This window comes from Labeo rohita, chromosome 1, assembly GCF_022985175.1.
Source record: "Labeo rohita strain BAU-BD-2019 chromosome 1, IGBB_LRoh.1.0, whole genome shotgun sequence".
Taxonomy (NCBI): Eukaryota; Metazoa; Chordata; class Actinopteri; order Cypriniformes; family Cyprinidae; genus Labeo; species Labeo rohita.
The window spans coordinates 32,156,263-32,172,437 of NC_066869.1; the positions used below are offsets into that span (position 1 = coordinate 32,156,263).

Below are 16,175 nucleotides of genomic sequence, written 5' to 3' on the forward strand. Positions count from 1 at the left end.
AAAGAGCACAAGTTTTATGAATTTTGAAGCGTAAATACAATAAGAAGTGAAAAACTAAATGTATGTTATAAACAAACTACATAATGTTTGCATGACTTAAATGTCACCACCATCAAGCTCCAACAACTCTTTCAGAGAAAAAAAAAAAATCTTAGTTGAAAGTTTGACTGCTTTTTGAGAGCGTGATTGTTTAACAGCACATTGTTTAAAATGATATCCATGAATTCACAGCGTTTCCTGATGCACTGTAAGCTCTAGAGTGTAGACGCCTTTACTCATGGTCACTTAACTATGAGCGCTCTGTTTGTTACTCTCACATGCACATGATGAGCCTTACGTTCTTGTTATTCCTGTCCAAATGACGGAATTCATTTGGAATTATTCTTAATTTTATCAGCAGTAATGTGCAAGCACCAGTCCCTTTCACTAGTGTGCACCTTTCACCGTCCACCTTTTCAGCAAATGTGTTTGAGTGCACGCAAGCAATCTGACTTATATATTCATAAGCTTCAAAGTCTGTCAGAATTTAGTGGGTTTTATGTTATTAGTAGAGTTAGTATTATTTTGTTAGTATTATTATTATTTTTTTACACAAATATTGAATTGAACAGCCTACAGATTCTGTTTAATATAACAAATATGCATTCATAGATTTTACTTTGTACATGGCTGCCACATTTAAGTTCTAATTTCTTAAGTTCTGTCATTAAAATGCTTGATAAATAAAAAGCGTAATGACTGATATGTCTTTATGCTGATATGTTGTCATTTTGAGAGAGGAGGCTGATTGAGTGAGCTGCTGTGGGAAAGGTGCATGATCCTCGCTCCCCTATACTTTGAAATGCTTTATATCATTCAGTTTAAAACAATGAAAAGGCATTCTCTTTAATGCAGCTTGCCCTGTCAGGTGCTTTGACAGGTACACCACCAATCAAACTTTTGGGATTGGTAAGATTTAAAAAAAAAAAAAAAAAAGTGAAATATGTTTTCAGCTTTTTCAGTGTCTCAAGATCATTCAGAAATCATTCCAATATGCTTATTTGGTGGTCAAGAAACATGTTATTATTGTCGATGTTTAGAACAATTGTACTGCTTAATATTCTTTTTGTGTGTGTGTTTGTGTGTGTGTGTGTGTGCATTTTCATATATATACACATTTAAAAAGTATTTAAGTATTCAAATCTTAGAGTCATTAAGATCTATTGAAACCCACAATAATATTTAAAATATTAGGAAGCTTAATATATATAAAATCATCATTTTATCATCATAATTTTTTTGTCGTTTTAAAGTTTCTTTTTGATTCCTTTAAAAAGTGAAGTTAAGAAAAAAAAAAAAAATATGTATATATATATATATATATATATATATATATATTATGTTTTCTTTGTAAATTGTGAAACTTTATGTAATAAAAAATATATATATATGCCCCGCATTTTTTTTTACTGCCAGAAACGGTGTATGTTTTAGTGTATTGGCCTAGACTGATTTTGAGCTAAACCCATAAATTTATGATCAGGAATTATTCCTCTGTCCCCCTCTCTCATAGCTGCAAGGTGTGAGTAGATAGGTCTCATCATTTTGAGGTAAATGTGTTCAAAAGTCTGAAAAAATCTGTCTGTAACTTTAAGTAATGTCGCCACTGAACACCTTTTTTTTCTGCAATTAAGCACACTTTTTTGGGAGGTATTCCATAATATTTAGTTTTTATATGTATACCACTGTTCAGAGCTGTGCTAGTTAGCATCTTTGAGCTATGTTCAAAACTATCTGAAATTGTCACTACCGAAACATTTGGTGGTGTTTCGGTAGTGACATCTTTGTTTTTTGGGTGTTATCACATAGAATTGTCACTACCGAAACAGTCACTCCTGAAACATGTCATCATTGTTTCAGTAGTGATAAAAGGGAACATGTAATCCTCATATTTGGGGGAAATTAACAAAATTTTAGCACAGTTATGCACATTTTTTTGTATTTTAGTATGTTTTAGTAGTGTTTTAGTATGCGAGTTAAAATTCTGTAATGTGATGTGGTTGCTACCAAAGCATTACTGTCACTACCGAAAATGTACTGTCACTACCGAAACATGGGATGTTTTGATAAAAATAAAGTATACTGAATTATCAACTAAAATGTTATGATAGTTTTTGGTTCAATGTATATTCAAACTAATGAATCCTTAACTTTGAAATCAGTGTGATCAACTTTTTTGCTTTTTACAAAGAAAAATTGGATTCAAAATACAACAAATCTCATAAATTACACTTGAAATATTGTTTAAAATTTAATTGTTATGGATTTAATAAAATAGCAAAATTCTAATTCTAAAGCTTCAAATTAAATTGTTATTACTGTGTTTCGGTAGTGACAAATATTCCAGAACTTTCTAAAAATACAATATGAGAATTAACTGCACAATTACAAAAAAAAGTGTGCCTTGGATATTATACAAATTGCATACAAACAAATTTTTTGGAAAAAGACGTTTCCAACTTTGACTTTGGACCAATTCTGTAGATCGGCCCGTGTGTGTGTGTGTGTGTGTGTGTGTGTATGTTTGTTACAGATCAGGACACAAATTTGTATAATGACATGGGTATAATATTTTTCAAAAGGCTCATACATCATAAAGAATGAGTTTTGAGAAATTAAAAATGTGCACAGTTTCTTGTGAGGGCTAGGTTTAGGTGTAGAGTTGGTATAGGGTGAAAATATGGTTTGGCCTATGGAATATCCCCACAATTCACAAAAACAAACCTGTGTGTGTGTGTGTGTGTGTGTGTGTGTGTGTGTGTGTACATATATACACTGCATAACTATTGAGACCATTTAGGCAGCAGTTTGGGTGAGTTTATCAGCTCTTTTGAGAGTTTTACTCAGTCTCTTGACTCCATTATGTAGAGTCTATTTGTACTTTATATATTGGTTTGTACTCTACATGGCAATTTAGGACGTTTACCTTTTGGTATATGCCACTCTAGTTTTGCCTTTGCAGTGTGTTTTGGGTCTTTGCCTTGATGGAAGATTAATTGTCCCAGTGCTCTTGCTGATTGCAGCTTAATTAACGCCTGAGTTTTTCTGTAGTTAGTGCTGTCTATTTTTTTTTTTTTTTTGTTTGCAGTCCTTGCCACAGTAAAGCATACCCAAAGTAGAATGCTGCCACCACCCTGATTCCCTGTGTTCTGCTGAACATATTGTTCAATACAGTAATCTTATGAGTCCAATTCCTGCTCCTCTTGGCCAGACATAAGTAGTCAAAATAGGACTGCACAATTTGGCCAAAAATGTTGTGGTTATATAAGAATAAGAATAATTGTATTAAGAATTAGTAGTAGTAGTAGGGATGCACTGTATACCGGTACTGGAAAAATACCGGTATATATTATATTTCAGACGGTACAATATAATTTTGCTCAATTCGGTATTTCATACGCTGCTGTTGCGAAGTGCACCTGTAGTGCTTCCCAAATTGCTGCGCAACCGGTAAATGTGACAACAGAATGCGATGGATCAAATAGATGAAACTGTAACAATGTGCCCGAAATTAATAAATAAAGAGAACAGTAGAAGTGAATGAAATATGCCATTAATTTGCATACAAAACAGATGATAAAGGTGAACTAATGACCTTATTGCACCTGTCTGCAAGCATTGCTATAAATCACTTTATTTTTTTATTTATTTAATTTTTTTTTTTTATAAAGTTGTTTTCAATTCACTTATCTTTTCAGGCTGTCACCATGGTATCATTTTAGTATCAATACCGAGGTATTAAATTCTGGTATCATACCAAAGCCAAAATTATGGTATCGAGCCATCCCTAAGTAGTAGTAGTAGTATTAGTAGTAGTAGCAATAATAATAATAACAACAACAACAATAATAATAATAATAATAATAATAATAATAATAATAATAATAATAGCTGCAAGCAGCAGTTACGGAGGCCAAGCACTACAGAGGCAAAATGAGGAGCTAAGCATGGCATGGAGTGACAGACCAACTGAAACATTGAGGAATTAAAGCCATTTTAGAATGATTTTAGTCAAAATTGGTGAAAAATCATAAAAACAAACACTAGTAATATGATTTAAAGGGTTATCCCTTTTGACCAACAGGTGGTGCTGTGTCCCTTTTGACAAATAGGTTGCGCTGTTATCAAATCAATGTGGTAAGGGGACAATTGCTTATACAAAGTTTGGTGTCAGTATGTCAAAGCTTTGCAGAGATACAGCCTCGGAGTCATTTTGGCATCATGCCTCAAATTTCTTGCATCACTATACAAAAATGGTAATGTCTATAGACATGAAGTCTATAACATTTTGTCAGCACAGTCTGAAGATGATCCGATTCGTTTTTGGTGAAAATTGGACCAACAGTTGAGGAGGAGTTTGAAAAAGTAGGTTTTCAACAAAAATCCACCTGAGCCTGGTACGGCACGGCACGGCACGATTACAAACCGTTCTCGGCCCGGAATTCTCGGCACAGTTAGACAACCATGCCAAACTGTGCTGATAGAATGTGTGTGCTAAGCGAAAACGCACTATTTGATTAAACAGCTGTTGCGCTGCGTTCATAGCTCATACATTAATAGTGTCAATAAATGTGGTATTTTTTAGAAAGGTTTTACCTTCTGTGTGCGTCTCCGTTGGCATGCATATCCCCTCAGCATTTGTTGGTAACGTTATACCTGTCGTCGTCTTCTGTTTATTTTATTTTATTTTTTTGCGCCAAGAGTTGTGTCCTTTTTTTCCGTTATTTAACGAAGTAGTCCCAAAAACAGAAATATCTGATCATCGTCCATATCGCTGTTTATATTACAATTGTGTTACCAAGGCAACGACTGACGCATTTGTGTTTACATTACATTCCAAAGAGTTCCATTTTATCAGAACCACAGTGGAAAATGAAACCATATCCGTGCTGACTGGCCCGGATAGGCACGGAATGGAACGGTTAAGCAAAGAGAATGGTTCGGCCGGATAGTGGAAAATCGGCTTTTGTTGTCAGTAAGCAATATTTTGACCAGTTTCATTACAATAGGCTAATGCAATCAAAAGTGATTAGCATTTTTTGAAATTTCATAATTAATGGTTAATGAATGGTTTAGTACTCTTGACCAATAGGTGGCGCTGTTACCAAATTGATGTGGCGTGGTCAGTGAGAGGTGGCAATGGTACATAAAATCACAATTTGGCATCAACATGGCAAAGCTTTGCAGGGATACAGCCTCAGATGCAGTTTGGCATCTTTCCAGCAAATTCGGTGATGCGCTAAATGAAAACCATTTCCTACTGTATATCGACACAAAATCCATAACTTTTTTTCAGTATGATCTGAAGATAATCCGAGTCAAATTTGGTAAAAATCGGAGTGATGGTTTAGGAGGAGTTAGAAAAAGTAGGTCTTTATCATAAATCAAAATGGCAGACCGGAAGTTCATCCAATTATTGCATAATTGGTATCGATGTTCTCGGCATGATCCAAGGAAAATATCAAGACCAGTTTTATTAGAGTAGGCTAATTTAAACAAGTTCTTAGCATTTTTCTAAATTTCATTATAACTTTCCACTGACCACAAGGTGGCGTTCGTAAAATATAGCATTAAAAATGGCCTACGCCTAAAATGGCTGACATGGGAAAATTGGGTTTGGTTCGACTTGGCATGATGCACCGAATCTAAAGAGACCAGTTTTGTGATTTTTGGCGAAATTATTGAGTGTTCATTCGATTTTGGTGTTCATTCGATTCGGCGTGAGATTTTCGCCTTATGGTTCAAAAGTAATTGGCATAAACATGAGTGACATAAGTGACTTTGGACAAGTGGTGGCGCTAGAGAGTTTTAGTTAGAGACTCCAAATTTGCTGTGGTTCACAAGTGGTTCTTTGGGCTACCATAGATTTCCAGAGCAGAATAAGAAGAAAAAGAACACTAATGGATACAGTAGGTACCATCGCACCTTCAGTGCTTGGCCCCTAATAATAATAGTTGTTGTTGTTTATTATTTTTATTATTATTATTAACAAGTAAAAATATTACACAAAATAAGAAATGCTATTTTTAAATAAATATTTACTACTGTAAAATAAAAAAGTATTTAAGAAAAATGTAATCACGTAATTTATTACTGTACAAAATAAATGTTAAGCTATCAAGCTTTTATTTTGGTGGAAAACCAAAGCTTTTGTTGTTTTGTTGACAACAGGCAGTTTCTCATTACAAATTTGTGAAGATGGTTAGCGCATACTGCGTTCCTAAATTAACATTAAAAGTATCCGAAACTCAAAGCAGATGCAGAGATTGATTCGTGTGGAGCAGAATTTATGGCTCCAAGACACCGAAGACCCGGATCATGAGCTGTTCATTTGCAAAAGTACACAGTGCTGTGCTTAACTCTGAAAGACACAGGACAGTATTATTTATTTAAAGCGCAACCTTCGCCATTTTTATTCAATACAATTAGAAAAAAAGAGCATTTGAAGTAGTGTTTGTGTCCTGGGGTGCGCCTGTAACACCTAAAAATGCTACTAGGTAGACAGTTTGTGCTAAAACTTATTTTACAGTGTGCTATATAGTGATATAGTTTTATATTAAAAAGCTGACCCTGTAATCATCTTTCACCCCTTAACAGTATTTTCCAGGCTTCTTGCCATCTTAATGAAAGTGTAAGTGTACTGAACACGGCCTTCCAGACAGCTCTTTTTTTTTTTTTTTTTAAGTAGCGTTTATCATGTGATAGTGTGTGTCTCCATCCCGAGGATTCATGCATGACAGGAACCTAGACACACAGAAATTCTTATCAATGTGAGCATAATAAGTTATATCATTACACTGAATATTTTTTGGAAGATAAAGTAGCACCATGCATTGGTTATGAGGACACAAACACAAGCGTACGTGTACAGACATATTTTTGCTAGAGGCAGATATTTTTATGAAATGAGTTTTGTTGTGCAGCTGCCACTAACAACAGAAAGTCTTTCGCTTTGTACAGTTAACACTGAAATACTTATCCTCATACTTATCCTATCCTCATACTTATCATCATAATAATGCTGATAGATTTTTTTACTCTCCATTTAACATGATTATGTCAGGGCATGTCCTTTGGAAAGTGCTTGAAGAAATACTTTACTCAAAATAACCAAACCTTTGCGTCTTCTATGAAGCGTGAAAGCTCCAGTCCTGATTCGCTGTAATGCAATGGAAAAGAGCGATCAGTACATTCTTCAAAAACATCTCGTTTTTTTTTTTTTCACAGAAAAAAAAGTAGCACTGTTTGGAACGACACAATTTTGAGTAAATGATGATGATGATGTGTGTTTAACGGTATCGTCCGTATGCATCAACCCATCATCTTTTGGTGAAATCTCCGTTTCAGATCCAGAATAGGTCATTTGTGTGATTAATGTAGATCTGATTTTTTTGAATTTGGAAGAGGGGTTTTGAGTGTTTCAGAGCAGCTATGTTCTAATTAAATGTCGCTTCTAACATACATATGAAAACCCAACATGACTTGAATTTTGTAATGAGAATAGTTTATACATCTGCTGTCAATGAAAGAGAAGCGTAAAGGTTTTACTGATGTTCTATATCCACCTTATTTTTGTCATAAAAGCTGGCGTGGCTATTTATAAATTTTATGGGTCTGGCTTCCGGTCTTATCCACGTACAGCTATTTTTAGCTGTACAAAACAGTTTGTTTTGCTGCTTGATATTGCAGATTGGTGTGTCTTGCCATATTATTTTAATGTATTATCTTAATTATAAACACACTGGTTTGTAGTGCACACAATTTTTTTTTTACTGCATGTTGTTATTCTTCTCGTTATTTCCCTATAACTATAACTTACTTCTGCATTGAAGAATAAGGTGGATAAAATAAAATATTGGATAACCTTTTTTTTAAATTTTACACAGGGTTCCCACGGGTCCTTGAAATCCTTAAAAGTTTGTGAATCTGAACATTTTTTTCAAGGCCCTGGAAAGTTTTTGAAAATGAATACATAGATACAGGTCTTTGAAAGTACTTGAATTTATTCTGTGCAAAAAGTTTTCTGGAAAAATTCCATATTCTCTCCGGTTCACTAATGTGCCCTATGCATACTAACGTGCCCTATGCATACTAGCTTGCTTGATTTAAGTTAGTTAGGGTAACCATACGTCCTTTTTTCCCCAGACATGTCCTCTTTTTGGACCTAAAAAAAAATGCGTCTGGCCGGGATTTCTAAATCGCCCAAAATGCCAGGGATTTGGCTTATGCTTTCTACAGTCGCCATTCAATTTGCATTTTTGTATTAAAGCTCTATGCGGAACTGTTTTATTGATGCCGTTCCCGCTAAATTTCGGGCCATTACCGCCTGCTCACGCAATCATTCTAATATTGAATAGAATTTTTGCGCATCAGGGAGCCGCTATCGTATTCAAAGTATTTAGATCTCTTTTTAATGAGCGGCTGTTCACTTTCACTTTCAATTCCAGGATCATACGCACTCTGTACAAAGGTCAGATATGAGCACATTTTCTGCTGAGCAGCAAATCCTTCAGCATGATTTGTCAGACATCTCTCTTTACTCTTGTCTTGACCCATGATCAGTTAAAACTGATCCCTGCAGCTTGTGTTGGATGCAGGGTTGCCAAATCTGCATTTTTTGCATGGAATTGGGCTGATTTTAAACTGTTGAGAAGGGTTGATTTTTCTACCGTGGGTTAAATGTTTGAAATATTGCATAAATTACATTTGACTGGCCAAAAATATTTTTTTTTTGCATAGTTATTTTTGACACATAAAAACTCTGACAATGTATCTTACAGGGTAACATGACGTAACCTTACTTTCACTTGAAATGTGTCCCCACATTAAGTCCTTAAATTTTAGGCCAGTGGGCCTGGAAAGTCCTTGAATTTGAAGTTAACCAAGGTGTGGGAACCCTGTTTACAGTACAACAGTATTTCTACAGTAGTACTATCATTTATTTTTTCAATTTATTAAATCATAACATCAATAATAAAAAACTATGTGAATGTGGTCTGAGATAACTACAGTGGTGAGTGGGAGAAAATAAGAAAAAAAAGTGTGTCAAATGTGATCATTTTCACCTACAACCTCATGCTAAAGTCAACTTAAATCCACATTTTAAAGCTGATATTTTAAAAATGTTCTTCCTGTGGCCACGTCTTTGTCAGCTTTTTCTCCTCTGATGAGTTTGCATCCCTTCATATGCGCATGAGTCTGTGCAGTACAAGAAGGGTAAGGCTTTCTTCGCCACAAGTTTCACGACTGCTGGAACCGTTTCTTTGTTCTTTATATTCAAGTATTGATTGCTTCTCCTTTGTAAGCTTTAATTTCGCTCTTTTGCTAATCCTTGCAGAGTTGAGATCTTTGATGATGAGGACACCACTGTTCCTGTGTATGCTGAGAATGTTAAATCTGGTTTTGGGACATGTGTCAGAGGAAAGTTCAGCTATGCTGTTAATGACTTGACTTCAAGACATCAATAGGTAGATCCTTTTGGACTAAGAGCTCCAAGCAAGTGACTCTAGTTAGTTGTACTCAGCGGCAGCCTAGTCAAGAGCTAATCAGCTTTTAAAGGATCTCTTCAGTTCTCTGAAGTATTAGTGTTTTTTTCCTAGATTAAGAGTTTTTGATCTGGTCCCTGAAGATCTCCTTCTCTCGAAACTGTAGTGGTGCGTCTGCCATTTTGTAGTTTCACTCTTTCACAGTTGATCTGCCATCTGGCCTTCCTTCACTGCCCTGACCAGATTTCCCATTCCAGTTGCACCGCTCTCCACTGGTTTTAGGTACTTCAGAGAGAGCCCTCTTCTCTCTCTCTCTCTCTCTCTCTCTCTCTCTCTCTCTCTCTCTCTCTCTCTCTCTCTCTCTTCCTCTCTCTTTCATTCTCTCTTTTTTCTTTCTCCCCAAAGTCTGCTTCTGTTGTCCTATCAAGTGTAACTCTGGGCCCTGATAGAGCAATTAAAGGCGCCTCCCTCCCCACCTTTGGTAATGAGGCCTGGCGCGTTTCTCACTCTATAACCCTTTAGTCTCCCCTAATGGGACATCATTATTGTCAAAGAAACAATGTAAATGGAAATGAACATGCTCATTAGGTCCCTGCACAGAGAACCCTTCAGCAGCATGCCGTGCGCGCTCCTCCTCGTGATTCAGCCCGTGTCCCTTGTTAGATTTCGGAGAGTGTGCGGGTTGATGTTTGTGTGTTCGTACGTGAAGGGCTATTGCTCATCTTTGGCTTTTCATAATTAACAACTTGCCTATTGTGTTGATGAAAAGGGCTTTTCTATTGTTTTATCGATTTCTTTTTGTCTTCGTCAGGGCTCTGGGTCTGTGTCTCCAGGTGGCGGCAGCAGTGATGGGGCCGACAGTCAGGAGCAAAGGATTCAGCAGCTGCAGGAATTACTAGCACTTAAGGTGAACACTAAATACCTGCCTTATTCTGTCACTGTGATTCTCTTATCTTCTTGTTGGAGACCTCTTAGGAGATTTATGTCCTTATTTGAACATTTGGGCGACATTCTCCTGCCTCCTAAGAAACAGAACACAGAAGGTGTGCAGTGTGTCATACAATAAAATTGAACAGTCGTTAACAAAAATGTGAAAAGTTATATTTAAAAGATAAATAAAATTGAATTGACGTTCAAAATATTTAAAAAGTTTTGTATTCAAAAAAAAAAAAACTCCTTTGGCACTGAAATAAAAACGTATGTAACTGGGAAAAAATATATTCAAATTTCATGACTCCAAAAAAAAGTTCACTTCCAGAACAAAAATGTACAGATAATTTACTCACTTCCTTGTCATCCAAGATGTTTGTGTCTTTGTTTCTTCAGTCGATAAGAAATTATACTTCTTGAGGGAAAAAAAAAAAAAAACAGGACTTCAATGATGCCCCCAAGTTTGAACTTCCAAAATGCAGTTTAAATGCAGCTTCAAATGGCTCTAAACTATCCCAGCCAAGGAAGAAGGGTCTTATGTAGCAAAAAGATTGGTCATTTTTTAAACAAATTGACAATTTATATACTTCTTAACCTCAAATGCTTGTCTTGTCTAAGTCTGTGTGAACTCTGTTTTTTTTTTTCTGGTTCAATATGGTCAAAACAGTTAGGGCATGTCGAAAAACTCCCATCTCATTTTTTTCCCCAACTTCAGAATCGTCCTATATCGCTGCAGAAGTACCGACCCAGTGTTCACAAAGTGAACATACAAAGAAGATCAAACCCCTTTACAAAAAAAAGGTAAAACAGCGATGTAGTGTGATTTTGACGTTTACAAAAAAGGTAAAACAGCGATGTAGTGTGATTTTGACGTTTACAAAAGAGGTAAAACAACGATGTAGTGTCATTTTGACGTTGAAGAAGAAAACGAGATGGGAGTTTTTTTGACATACCCTAACTGTACTGACCCAGATTACACAGACTACGCATGCGCATCGCAGAGGCATGACAAGATGAGCATTTGAGGTTAAAAAGTATAGAAATTGCCAATTTGTTTCGAAAATGACAGATCGTTTCGCTATATAAGACCCTTCTTCCTTGGCTGGGATCGTTTAGAGCCATTTGAAGCTGGATTTAAACTGCATTTAGGAAGTTCAAACTTGAGGGCACCATTGAAGTCCACTATATGGAGAACATTCCTGAAATGTTTTCCTCAGGAAACATAATTTCTTATCGACTGAAGAAAGAAAGACATGAACATCTTGGATGACAAGGGGGTGAGTAAAGTTTAGGGACCAATTCTCAATTAACAAGTTGCTTATTAGCATGCATATTACTAGCGCATTGGCTGTTATTTAGTTCTTATAAAGCACATACTGTATTAATGTCTTATTTTGCATGACCATATTTTTGATACTGTAAAGGGATAGTTCACCCAAAAATGAAAATGCTGTCTTTAAATTACTCGCCCTCATGTCATTCCAAACCTGTAATTAAATCTAAAATCTGAAAGCTGTCTGACCACGCATAAATGCATTGTGGTGCTGTTGTGAATGCGTGTCAAAGACTGACACGGAAGAGAAGAAATTGTTGAATAAATTCGTTAGTTTTGTTTTCTTTGCGCAAAAAAGTATTCTTGTAGCTGCATAAAATAAAGGTTGAACCACTGATGTCACATGGACTATTTTAATGATGTCCTTAATACCTTTCTTGGCCTTGGCCTCTATGCAGGGTCAGAAAGCTCTCGGATTTCATCAAAAATATCTTAATTTGTGTTCCGAAGATGAACAAAGGTTTTACGGGTTTGGAACGACATGAGAGTAAGTAATTAATGACAGTATTTTCATTTTTGGCTGAACTATCCCTTTAATCCTACTGGTAAATTAAGCAGCAAATTAGTTTATTGAGGCAAAAATCATAGTTAATAGCCAATTAATAGTGACAATTGGTCCCCAAACTAAAGTGTGACCAAAAACATTAAAATGACCACACATATAGTTTTGGTTTTGCTTAATGATATTTGGAATTAAAATATAAAATGCCAGACTGTTGTGAGAAACGTAATGCCGTGAAAAGTTTATTATGCCAGTTATGCTAATTAAAACAAATGAATTAAATATGAAATAGAATTTTAAAAAATGAACTCTAAGTTTAAAACTACAGTAGTCTGATACACTGGCTGCCCCCTGGCTTATGAGCGAATAATAGCGTGTGTATTTGCATATGCGTGTGTCTGACTGGTAAAGTTTCAGCATGAAGGAGCTCATAGCAGGTAGAGTCAGATGTTGTCCTCTGACCGCTGCCCTCTAACTGACCTCCATCCTTCATCATCCACACGCACACACACATTGACTGTCTGCAGAGGCAATGAGGCAGCGGGAGAGAAGACTGCTGAAGAACTCACGCTCTTCACTAAACCAATCATCCATGTCTCTCTTCTGACTTTTCGTGCCTCTCTCTCTCTTACCCTGCTCTCTTCTCCGCTCCCCTCTTCGTCATTCCTGCGTTTCCTTCCTTTTAAATCTGGAGGAAACTAATCTAGTCGGTGTTTTTGTCTGTCAGATACTTCAGTTTGTAAGGCTCAGTGACAGTCAACGGTTCCAGCGGTGCGGAGTACTCATCCTCCAGTTGGTATTGATTTTGATGCCCAGGTGGATGCGTGCCGGGTACTTTAAACGCCCCCCTTATGCTGTGATGTCACTCAGACACGAAACATTGGTCACTCAATCTGAGCAGGCCTTCATTAGCGCTCTGCTTTGTTTCACTTCTCTGTCTCATATTCTCTGTCTTTCTGGTTTGAAGGCTGAGTGTCCTCTTGTGAATTTCTGAGCAGTAAATCCATACTTGTCACATTGGCAACCGGTCTGGGGCTGGCTTGTTCTCTTTGTCCTTGTTAATAATAACAGGGTTCAGGGCCCTGCATTTCCCGCCCAGCAGGGCTGCCGTGTCATAGCAGCGGTAAACAAGCTTTCCTCCCTTTCAGAAAGCCTTTCGACAAGTCTCCTGGCCCTGGCCACTCAAGCTGAAAGGTGCGCTTGCTGTCTCTGCCAGAGTTCGCCTTGGCTAAGGTCAGAATAATAGAGGGCCTTCTTGTCAGGAAAATCTATATGTTCACCCCTGAAAAGTCCCATGTAATCTTTGGCGGAGATCCCCCCCCTTTTTTTTTTTTTTCTTCAAATAGCTGTGAAGCAAAGACCAATATTTACGGGCATTTGGGGAGCGACCCGGCTCACTGAGGCGTTCCTCCTGCTGCGGGGTTTAAGTGGTGGGAGAAGTCAGCCTTTTCCTATTGGCTGACAGGCGAAATGTCAGGCCACAATAATGCTACAGGTGCCAGGTTGGCGTGGAAACGCTTATCAGTGCCTTGTTCCCACAGAAGCACTGAAAGAACATATCCCGAAAGGAAAAACAGTCTCTTTGATAAAACTTTGCTAGTGATCTTCACACAAAGTACCAATGATGTAGTGACTTTGGTTATTTGACTGAAAGTGCTCATGACTGTCACTAGCAAAGACATTTCACCTTAATGGTATGAAAATTAACAAAGATGGTTGTGTAATACGTTACAAATGTGAATTTTTGTGAAGGTCTGCATAAGTTCATAATGTATTATTCACATGTAATGAAATTCATCTTTTTAACAAAGACATGAGTAATTAACTAAACTAAACTAGAAAATATTACAAATAAATCGATAAATGCAAGTGGTTGAGTGTTGTATAATCGTTTATCTTTAGGGTATCCACGGCTCCTTAAAAAGTCTTAAAGGGGTCATCGGATGCTAAGTTCACTTTTACATGCTGTTTGAACATTAATGTGTCTTGGCAGTGTATGTACAAATTTACCCTATAATGATAAAAATCCATGCAGTGATTTTTAATTAATCTCAATTTAAATTGAGCCATTCTCAGATGCCTCTCATTGTGGCGTCACACCGACAGAGGCCGCTCCCACGATAGTTGATTGACATGAGCGTCTTACCTCCGATCAGTTGTAACAGTCCAACCTCCATGTTTTGATGCCGGAGCAGGAATGTAAGTTAGACAAGAATTGAGCGATTGAGGTGTTGTGTTGCTGGATGTAATAATGAACATAGTGGTCGTCATTTACTCCCAACATCTGAGCCGCTGAAGATTCAGTGGATTACGTTTGTTTGTGAAGGGAATGCGCCTCCCGATAGACATATATCCGTCTATGTTCGCACGAATCATTCGTGATCCAGCTTCACTTACAGCAGAAGTGAGTATAAGGTTTTTTTTTAATGAATCTTTGCGATCACCTTTCCTAATAGTGTGCTAGTTAGCAAGTTTAGCAGCTAAACGCAGCTAAATACAGCTGACGTAAACAGGCTCATCACTCCACGGAGAGAAGAGAGGGGCGGGGCGAGCAGAGCTTATTTGCATTTAACGCAGCCTCGACCAGAATGGGATGATTTTTGCAGAGCTGATTTTGGCAAGGTAAAAAGGGTGTTGTTTTACACTACCATTGAGAATTTATAGAGTTATATTATAGTTTATTATAGACTTTTCATTAAGAATCCGATGACCCCTTTAATGTCTTAAATAGCGTTTTCCTAATAGACCCCGATTCAGTGGGTCTTAAATATTTTTGGTCACATTATCGCTAAAATATCTTTAGTCTGACAGACCTAGTAACTGTTTACAATCATTGGACAGACCAAAGATTTATTTTCTTCCACGGTAGTTACTGCGGCATCAGACAGAATCGCAGTAGCAGAATACAGGTCTAACTACCTTTTTTCTGTATATAATGTTTACAATAATAATTATAATATAGATCTAGCTAGTTCAGTAACATACCAAGGGAGCTATTTTGCTGAATATTGTCATGATTGCAAATGTTACATTGATTTTAGTTTAATAAACAAGTAATTAAGTTATTTACATTTTAGACACAATATTTACTGTTTTGTTTTATTTCACCAATGAAAATAGTTCCAAACAAGGATCACAGCAGAAGTATAGCACATTCCAAGCTATGTTTTGATACTAAATGATTCAGTGTTTTGAACGAATCATTTGAAATAACTCATTGACTCGCTCAGTAATGACTTACCGCCACCTACTGGTAGTTTAGTATGTTTAAAAGTATGCATTTTCCCCCCAACATTTCTTATTTGTATATTCATATATTCATATTCATCTCATAACATAATTTATTGTATACGTAATTTCACAAACAGCACGAGTGAGTGACCGTGCGCTCTCTCTCTCTCTCAAAAGTGCGCAAATGGTTTCCAATCACCACCACATCGCGTCTGACTATAAGCGAGCTGCATAGTTGACACAGGAATTGTTACTTGCACAATAGAATCAGTGTGGCATCGTCGCTTTGTAAACTACATTTCTTTTTAATTCTTTGCAGTGTTTAACCATTCAGCGCTCGCGCACTCTCCTGGAGACTGGGCACTCATGCACACTCGAAGCGTAAACACATAACGCCACGTTCACACACCTTCGTTTGCAGTGCGTATTTTTTCCATGCTCATGCTAACAGATTAAAGCTTTCAAGCTGCACACGGTTCCGGTCTAGTAGTGCGTTCCAGGAGCGGTGCGTCTGCATGGAGTCTGTGCTACACGCACAGAATTACCGCATTGTTTGCGGTAAATATACTGAAAAAGTATTTCCAATAACGATGTTTGGATTCAAAATCAAAATGATGGATAAATGGGTTTGTGGAAATCAGACTTGTGCTGTGTG

At 36.9% G+C, this 16,175-nt stretch overlaps 1 protein-coding gene across 1 annotated transcript in view; it reads left to right on the top strand.

Annotated features, from left to right (window-relative positions):
- The window catches only part of cntln (centlein, centrosomal protein), a 119,200-nt gene that overhangs the window by 29,925 nt on the left and 73,100 nt on the right, over window positions 1-16,175 (top strand). Inside the window, 1 exon segment of the mRNA XM_051115796.1 lies at window positions 10,336-10,431. Within this exon segment, the coding sequence (XP_050971753.1) occupies window positions 10,336-10,431 (96 nt within the window).